Source organism: Trichomycterus rosablanca, chromosome 9 (genome assembly GCF_030014385.1).
Source record: "Trichomycterus rosablanca isolate fTriRos1 chromosome 9, fTriRos1.hap1, whole genome shotgun sequence".
Taxonomy (NCBI): domain Eukaryota; kingdom Metazoa; phylum Chordata; class Actinopteri; order Siluriformes; family Trichomycteridae; genus Trichomycterus; species Trichomycterus rosablanca.
The window spans coordinates 6,657,669-6,666,887 of record NC_085996.1 but is presented as its reverse complement, the minus strand read 5'-3'; the positions used below and the strand labels follow the sequence as shown (position 1 = coordinate 6,666,887).

The 9,219-nt window shown below is 38.0% G+C and overlaps 1 protein-coding gene across 1 annotated transcript; it reads right to left on the bottom strand.

The window, feature by feature from the left end:
- On the bottom strand, positions 1–7,303 carry rpf2 (ribosome production factor 2 homolog). The gene is made up of 10 exons (XM_063001758.1): positions 7,219–7,303; positions 4,494–4,626; positions 4,144–4,181; positions 4,015–4,054; positions 3,661–3,742; positions 3,492–3,568; positions 2,944–3,043; positions 2,718–2,820; positions 626–770; positions 1–493 (listed from the first exon to the last, which is right to left on the bottom strand). Exons 1-10 carry the CDS (start codon positions 7,239–7,241, stop codon positions 308–310), a joined length of 927 nt encoding a protein of 308 aa, XP_062857828.1. The 5' UTR covers positions 7,242–7,303; the 3' UTR covers positions 1–307.
- Positions 7,304–9,219: the final 1,916 nt, after the last annotated feature.

Sequence of the window (9,219 nt, the reverse complement as noted above, 5' to 3'; positions counted from 1 at the left end):
AACGGTTGAAACATCTTTATTTATTTTGTTTTCAGGTGGACGTTTGGCCGTCTTACAGAATAACATTTAGAAGAACCTTTATTTGATAACACATACAGCAGAACATCTTACTGTGATTAGAAAGAGATCTGACAGACCACAAAGCCACGTCCAGAACACCAGACAACAGGATCATTTATAACGAGCTCCAGTATCTCCAGAGCCCATCCCAGTATCATCAGATATAAACCAGGCCTGTCAGAACCTCCCACTTCTGCAGCTTCAGGGTTTCAAAACAGTTTGTTAATGTTCATGAAATTGGAGACGTTTATTTTTTAGCTTTGGATTTTTTCTGAGACGATGTCTCTCCGCTCTCTGCAGTGACGTCTCTTTTCCTTTTCCTCAATCCCTTCATCTTTCTGGTCTGCAGCTTGTCCAGGTCCTGTTTCTGCATGTGCAGCCGGCCATACTTCGTTCCAAAGGCATCGTGGGAGATGTTCTTTTTCTTCTTGGGCTGTTTTGAGGTTAAAGAACACAGGATTAATTAACATCATGATCCTAATATTTTGGACATTTCGTTTTTGTTAAACGTTTCTGACTGGCCGGTTACACAGACCCGACCAATCAGACTGTGAGGTTTGGATACCTTGACTCCTTTAGGCTGTCTGAGGGCTGTTTTATACAGGTCGTCTGAAGCCAGATGAGTTCTTCTAAGAACCAGATCTAATGAAGGACCCATTTCCTCCAGCTCGATCCTTGGTGTTCGACAGCCCGATTTCTTTAACAGCACTCTGAAAAACAACGTAATTAGATTATGAGCTAATCTCAGTCGTGAAATAATCCGTGTTTCTGATTTACTGATGCTCCATGAGGCCTAGTGGCACATTTATTAAATTTAATAGAATTTCATGCAAAAGTGAGAAAACCTCTGATTTTGCTGATGCAGCCTCTGGACTGGTGGTGAACAGAAGGTTTAAAGCATACCTACTGGACCTACGAGTGAAAGCAAAGATTCTGCTCTTGTTCTCTCTGTAATCAGTAGCTTGACTATAGACCAGGGGTGTCAAACTCACGGCCCGCGGGCCAGATGCGGCCCGCCACGTCATTTTATGTGGCCCGCGAGAGGTTTAACGACTGTACGATTGTTGTGATGGTTCGAGTCGTTACAGAGACGCGCTTATAATTTAACGGGAGTCCTGCGCCTTTAAGAGACACCGTGACATCGTAGTCATGGCAACTAACTTTAACCTTCGCTAAGAAGCCATGTGACTTTTACGGCAAAAAGAACGCGAAGTAGCGTAGTCAGTAATGTAAACAATAATAAACAAATACAAATAATTATCTTTCAGTATAATACCAAAGCATCGTCTGTAAGTAGTGGCGTTTATATTCTCAGTTGTGTGTAAATGTTTAGTGAGTATATCACAGCGTTTTAGTTACAAATTTACCGTAATTAAATACTGTTGTTACGTTACTATAGCAATTAGTATCTTTACACAAAATTTTAACTCGTTAGCGCTATTTTACGTTTGGTTAAATCTCATATTGTACCAGATGCAACACTTGACTACAGCTGTGTGCCTTTACTGTATTAAGTTCTTTATTGTTTTTATTGTTTGTATTTTTACTTCATTTTGATGCACACAGTGTATCACACAGCTGGGGAGCAAATAAAACCGACTGTATTCTGAAGAGAGCTGTCTGTCTGTCTGTCTGTCTGTCTAGCTGGGAAAGGGGGATAAACTATTAGTGAGGACAGAATGATTGTCTTAAAAATACACTGTAAAATCCTAAATAAACTGCATCTTTCAAAATGCAGGCTGATTTTGTGACCTGCAAAGTGACACAGCCCGCCAGTAGATGATGTTACACATATTTACACATGATCCCAAAATGTACAAGAAGATAATTAAGAAAATTAAGCAGAAGGAGGAAATTTAATGAAAATGAAAACAAGTTTGTGCTTCAGGAAGAGAAACCGGTGCGTCTCTTGTGTTATGAGGCCGTGTCTGTGGTAAAGGAGGACAATATAAATGCAGAATTTAGCCTCCAAGAAAAACAACAGACTGCAATCACAGCAGAATACGTTACAATCAGCCCTTTGAAGGCCACAATAATGCTGATGTGGCCCTCGGTGAAAATGAGTTTGACACCCCTGCTATAGACAGTGCCACTCATGTGAACAGTGAACCTGTCTTATGGTGGTTCCTGGATTACATCTGATCACATCTACCATGCGGACACATTTCCTCTCTGCGTATCAGTTTGGGTTTTCTTCCTGATCTCGATGAGAGACCACTGATCCATGTACATTATATGGACACCTGACCATGAGCTTGCTGGACAACCCTTATTAAAAAAAACTAAAGTGACCTCTATGTGATCTTTTTAGCTATAACAACAGCCACTCTTCTGAGAAGGCTTTTCACAACTATGTCTGTGAAAATTTAGTCAAAAGAGCGTTTGTATGGCTGGGCACTGATGTTGGTCAAGAAAGCCTCAATTATTGTTCCAGTTCATTTCAAAACTGTTCAGTGGGGTTGAAGTCAGGGCTCGGTGCAGGACACATGGATTTCTTTACACTGAGCTTTTCTTCATGTCTTTACAGAGCTTGCTTCGTGCACAGAAATACAGGCATGCTGGAACAGGAAAGGGCCTTTCCTAATCTACAGAGTTGGAATGGGTGTCCCAATACTTGTCCGTATAGTGCAACTTTAATATATGCAGTCAGTAAACACCTGTAGCTGCGCAGGTAGATCTTTCCATCCAGAGCAGTAAAGTGGAGGACATGATCGAGACCAGCAAGACGCACAGCAGGTACAGTGGGACCCCGAAAGAAATCTATAGAAATAAAAAAACAACACAATTCCAATTTCATGATTTCTAGAAGCGCAATTTTAGGAATCACCAGAACAGTGTGTGTGTGTGTGTGTGTGTGTGTGTGTGTGTGTGTGTGTGTGTTACCTGTCAGGACACTCCTGAGGCGTGTGTATTCTTTATCAGTGTCGAAAAGCTCTCCTGAAAACACCAACATGGGCTTTGTTCCCTCAGCACACTTAACATTCTGTACAAGAGACACGGTTATACAATTATTACACTGTGGACTCGTCCCAAATCACAATCATACAAACATTTATTACACTGTGGACCCATCCCAAATCATAATCATACAATCACTTATTACACTACGTATGATTGTGATTTGGAATAGGTCCAATCACTTATTAAACTGTGGACCTGTCCCAAATCACAATCATACACACTCCTATTACATTGTGGACCCATCCCAAATCACAATCATACAATCACTTAGTACACAGTGGACCCGTCCCAAATCACAATGATACAATCTCTTATTACACAGTAGACTCATCCCAAATCACACCCGTACAGTCAGTCACATCTAATGAAAGGTCAGAAGGTGAATAATGATCCACCTCACTTTTCACAGCATGTGTATTTATACAGTTCACCGTTGTTTCTACGTATCATTTATTTCATGTGACTCTCACCTTCACCTCCTTCAGAGATGTGAACTTCTCAATCCCGAGTTCTATCATGTCCAACACGTGGAAATCAAACATTCGTCCTGTAACACACACACACAGAGTCAGTAGGGATGAGGAACAGTGAGTGCTTCATGTAAGAGTTCTACTGCAGGAGATGTTTAATGGATCTTACCAAAGATCAGGTTGTTGGGTCGTTTCTTGTTGTGAGAGCCGAATAAAAACAACGAGCAGTCAGATTTCTTGGAGAAGAATTCCTGACGAAAGAAAGCAAAGAAAAGTGATCCAGTTGAGGTTCTAGCTTCTGCATGTTAAGAAATATTACACACCAAATTCTTAAAGTTCAGCTCAGGTTATAAAAACAAATGCACCAGCACCCTCCGACCGTTGCCAACAGCTTCTTTAACCTGCCAGATTCAGTGCATGGAGAGTCACACAGTGTCCTCTGTGAATCATCCACCACTAATGCAGACGTCTTCACCCCAGCACCCGGCTCAAACTCTTTTCATGAATCTTGTGCTGGACTCACCAGTGAGGTGGAATCCTCGAACGGTCTCATGATGTTCTTCCTAAAAAAACACACAGTTAATCAAAAGTCAGCTCAGTTTCTAAAAGGTAAACAGGGTGACGCTCAGAGTGTGCGGAGTGTAGAACATACTTTTTGTACAGGACTGCGTTGGGTTTCTTTAGTGCATACTGCAAAAAAACAAAACATCATGATATTAGAAACCGTAATGAAATGCAACAATAAGTGACCAGCCTGTCTGGTAGCAACAACTATGTCACACTTAACATCAACCAGATGAGATTTTTCTCTTTGCTCTGAGAGTTTGATGTGATGATAAAATAAAGCTCTTGATGGAGCGGCAGGATTTTAAACATTGTGTTGCTGCTACATGACTGGATATGAGCGGGTGTTCCTATTAAAGAGTTACAGGAATTATTTGCCTGTAGATGAATGAGAGTGCATTTTATATGAGTGGGTTAGAGTGTAGAAGAAACTCGTACGAGATCTTTGAGAGCCTGAGTGACGGTCTCACTGCTGTTCCCTCCCTTCATGATCATGGTGTTCTTGACGTTCTCTGTCAGTTTGGGCTCTTTGTTCTGCAGGAAGCGTTTGGAACGCCTCGTCTTCGGCTTCCTGGTGCAAGACATGAAGATACAGAGAATTATTACAGGTACAAAAATGTAGAATTTTTCATCGTTCTTACTGGTTGTTTCTCTTCATGTTCTTCATTTTTATTTATTTTTTTCCTGTTTAACTCTATAAAGCTTTTATAGTATTATTGTAAATCACCATTTTGCTTTTTTATTCATTTTACTTGTGTTTTTTTTTCTTATTTTTTTACATATTTACATTTTTTGTGTCGTTTCTCATCTTTTTACTTTTGTTCTTGATTAGCTGGTACCAGTTCAGTTCTGTGTGCTTTTCTCTATTCTTTGTTTTCTGTTTGTTCTTATTTGTATTTTTTACCACATACAGTGTATCACAAAAGTGAGTACACCCCTCACATTTCTGCAGATATTTAAGTATATCTTTTCATGGGACAACACTGACAAAATGACACTTTGACACAATGAAAAGTAGTCTGTGTGCAGCTTATATAACAGTGTAAATTTATTCTTCCCTCAAAATAACTCAATATACAGCCATTAATGTCTAAACCACCGGCAACAAAAGTGAGTACACCCCTAAGAGACTACACCCCTAAATGTCCAAATTGAGCACTGCTTGTCATTTTCCCTCCAAAATGTCATGTGATTTGTTAGTGTTACTAGGTCTCAGGTGTGCATAGGGAGCAGGTGTGTTCAATTTAGTAGTACAGCTCTCACACTCTCTCATACTGGTCACGGAAAGTTCCAACATGGCACCTCATGGCAAAGAACTCTCTGAGGATCCTAAAAGACGAATTGTTGCGCTACATGAAGATGGCCAAGGCTACAAGAAGATTGCCAACACCCTGAAACTGGGCTGCAGCACAGTGGCCAAGATCATCCAGCGTTTTAAAAGAGCAGGGTCCACTCAGAACAGACCTCGCGTTGGTCGTCCAAAGAAGCTGAGTGCACGTGCTCAGCGTCACATCCAACTGCTGTCTTTGAAAGATAGGCGCAGGAGTGCTGTCAGCATTGCTGCAGAGATTGAAAAGGTGGGGGGTCAGCCTGTCAGTGCTCAGACCATACGCCGCACACTACATCAAATTGGTCTGCATGGCTGTCACCTCAGAAGGAAGCCTCTTCTGAAGTCTCTACACAAGAAAGCCTGCAAACAGTTTGCTGAAGACATGTCAACAAAGGACATGGATTACTGGAACCATGTCCTATGGTCTGATGAGACCAAGATTAATTTGTTTGGTTCAGATGGTCTCAAGCATGTGTGGCGGCAATCAGGTGAGGAGTACAAAGATAAGTGTGTCATGCCTACAGTCAAGCATGGTGGTGGGAATGCCATGGTCTGGGGCTGCATGAGTGCAGCAGGTGTTGGGGAGTTACATTTCATTGAGGGACACATGAACTCCAATATGTACTGTGAAATACTGAAGCAGAGCATGATCCCCTCCCTCCGGAAACTGGGTCGCAGGGCAGTGTTCCAGCATGATAATGACCCCAAACACACCTCTAAGACGACCACTGCTTTATTGAAGAGGCTGAGGGTAAAGGTGATGGACTGGCCAAGCATGTCTCCAGACCTAAACCCAATAGAACATCTTTGGGGCATCCTCAAGCGGAAGGTGGAGGAGCGCAAAGTCTCGAATATCCGCCAGCTCCGTGATGTCGTCATGGAGGAGTGGAAAAGCATTCCAGTGGCAACCTGTGAAGCTCTGGTAAACTCCATGCCCAGGAGAGTTAAGGCAGTTCTGGGAAATAATGATGGCCACACAAAATATTGACACTTCAGGAACTTTCAATAAGGGGTGTACTCACTTTTGTTGCCGGTGGTTTAGACATTAATGGCTGTATATTGAGTTATTTTGAGGGAAGAATAAATTTACACTGTTATATAAGCTGCACACAGACTACTTTTCATTGTGTCAAAGTGTCATTTTGTCAGTGTTGTCCCATGAAAAGATATACTTAAATATCTGCAGAAATGTGAGGGGTGTACTCACTTTTGTGATACACTGTATATTTATTTATCATCCTTCACTTTACACTGTTCTTTCCAACAGACTTCTTGTTCCTAAATTCATTTAACAAAAGTACTTCAAAACACTTTATATTAGACCTTAATTAGAATTTAGAACTTTCACATTCATTATTTTTCTTTAGTAAAACTTTTACTGATTTTATAAACAGAAGCTGCAAATTAACTTTATTTAATCTTCTATATTTAAACTTTTTAAAAACCAAATCAGGTTCATTTTAAATTGTTCTAGAACAAATATTCTTTGTATAAAGTCTTCAATTAACGAAACTTTTATTAATTATTAATAAATTATTATTATTATTATTATATGAACATTATTTAGCTGTTTTGTGATCCTGTTTAATATCGGTCACAGCATAAACAACGTAGAAACAAAGTAATAATGATTTATTAATGTATTATTATTATTATTTTATTATTATTGTAACAGTAAGTTTACTGCAGATGTGGTACTAGAAGTGTTAGCATCAGCTGTTGGCTTCTTGTACAGATTTTACCTTCTAATAAGAGCGATTATAAACTGCTGTATTATATTCACTGTATAAAGACATAAATAATAATATTAATCATAATAAAAGTAATACTTACACCACCCCGCCTAACTGCTTCATTATTAATCTTTATTTCTGCACACACACGTGGGAACTACAGCGCAGTCAAACCGGAAAGACCCAAATCATCAACCACAACTTCACCTTTCAAAATAAAGGTCTCGTTACATTGAGGGGGAAAAAACCCCAAAATAAAAACCAAAATAAAAGCCCACTTCACAATTACTCACCAGACGAGGAAACTTCCAAAATCTAACATGTCTAATCCATCTACTTAGTCTTATAATCAGAGTCGAGAATAACCTTTCTCCTAATTAAATACTTTAGATGCTTAGATACTCCTAATTAGATACTTTAGATACTTCTAATTAGATAATTAGAAACTTTCTCCTATTTTGCCCCTGTAATATTGGCTTGTTTAATGGTCATTTTTAATTATAATGTTGTTTATTCTGTCCAAATTCTCCCAGAAGAACTCTTGTTTGTCAGCAGAGATGTTGGTTTTTTGTGGCATGCTTGTGTAGAACGTTTACCATGGATGGCGTGACGTAAATTTGTTATACCTTGAGCTTGAGAGTGTACAGCGTCTGTTCAATCCTGGGCCAGTTTTTCTCTTTTTCGTCCAGATGTTGGCTGGTGAATAGAAAAATGAACGTATAAACAAATGAATAAATGTATAAATGAATAGATGAATAAGCGTATAAATAAAATAAACAAATGAATGTATGAATTAATATATAAATAAATGGATAAAATAGTGTAGAAATTAAATAAATAAATGTATAGATGAATACATAAGTGGATGAATAAACAGGCAAATGAATAGATACATTTATATGAGAAAAAAAGAAAAAAATTAATGAATGAATAAAGAAAGAAAGAATGAATGAATGAGAGAAGGATGGATGGAATGATGGATTGATAACTAAATGTATAAATTAATGGATGAATAAATGTAAAAGTTAATGAATAAATGTTTCATTTCATGTATAAATGGATGTATAAGTAAATTAATGTGTAAATGAATTAATTAATAAATAAGCAAATAAATAAATAGATGACTGAATGGATAAATGTAATAATGGATAAATAAACTAATGTATAAATGAACGAGTGAATACATGAAGAAATAAGCAAACAAAAATAATGAATGAATGAAAAAGAATGACTGAATGAATAAATGAATGGAGGGTGGATGAATGGAATGATTGATGAATAAATTAGTAAATAAATAAATTAGCGAATGAATGGATAAATAAATATATAAATTGAACAAATAGACAAATTAATGGATGAATGAATGTATAAATGAATGAATGAAGGATGGAAGGATAAATTGCTGAATAAATGTATAAATAAATGAATGGATAAACTAGTGAATAAGAAAATAAGTGGATGAATGGATGAACGGGTGTATAAATATATGAATGACTAAACGAATGAATGGATGTATAAATGAATGAATGAATTGAGGGTGGATGAATGGAATGATTCATTGATGAATGGATGAATAAACTAGTAAATAAGTAAATTAATGGATAAATAAATATATAAATTGAACGAGTAGATCAATGAATGGATGAATGGGTGTATAAACGAATGAATGACTAAACGAATGAATGGATGTATAAATGAAAGAATGAAGGATGGAAGGATAGATTGCTGAATAAATGTATAAATGTATAAATGAATGAATGAATAAACTAGTAAATAAGAAAATAAGTGAATGAATGGATGAATAAATGAATGAATGATTAAACAAATGAATGAAGGATAGATTGCTGAATAAATGAATAAATGAATGAATGAATAAACTAGTGAATAAGTGAGTGAATGGATGAATAAACGTGTTAATAATGTATAAATGAATAAAGATGTTACTCTGTGAGATTATCAGCAGTTCTGTGGTAGAGCTCTGCTGTAGCTCCGCCCCCTGTGGTGTAGCTCCTCCCCCCTGTGCAGTAGCTCCGCCCCCTGTGTGTGGAGCGCGCGCAGCCCCTGCATGTGCGCCTTATAAACCCCGTGCGTGTATCCGCGT

What these genes read in the sequence shown, in the direction of transcription:
- rpf2 (XM_063001758.1), bottom strand. Translation starts at nt 7,241, where the DNA reads ATGAAGCAGTTAGGCGGGGTGGT. An exon ending in ACCCAACAACCTGATCTTTG is followed by an intron (nt 3,569 to 3,660) that starts GTAAGATCCATT and finishes TGTGTGTTACAG; the next exon opens with GACGAATGTTTGATTTCCAC. An exon ending in CCTCAGGAGTGTCCTGACAG is followed by an intron (nt 2,821 to 2,943) that starts GTAACACACACA and finishes TTATTTCTATAG; the next exon opens with ATTTCTTTCGGGGTCCCACT.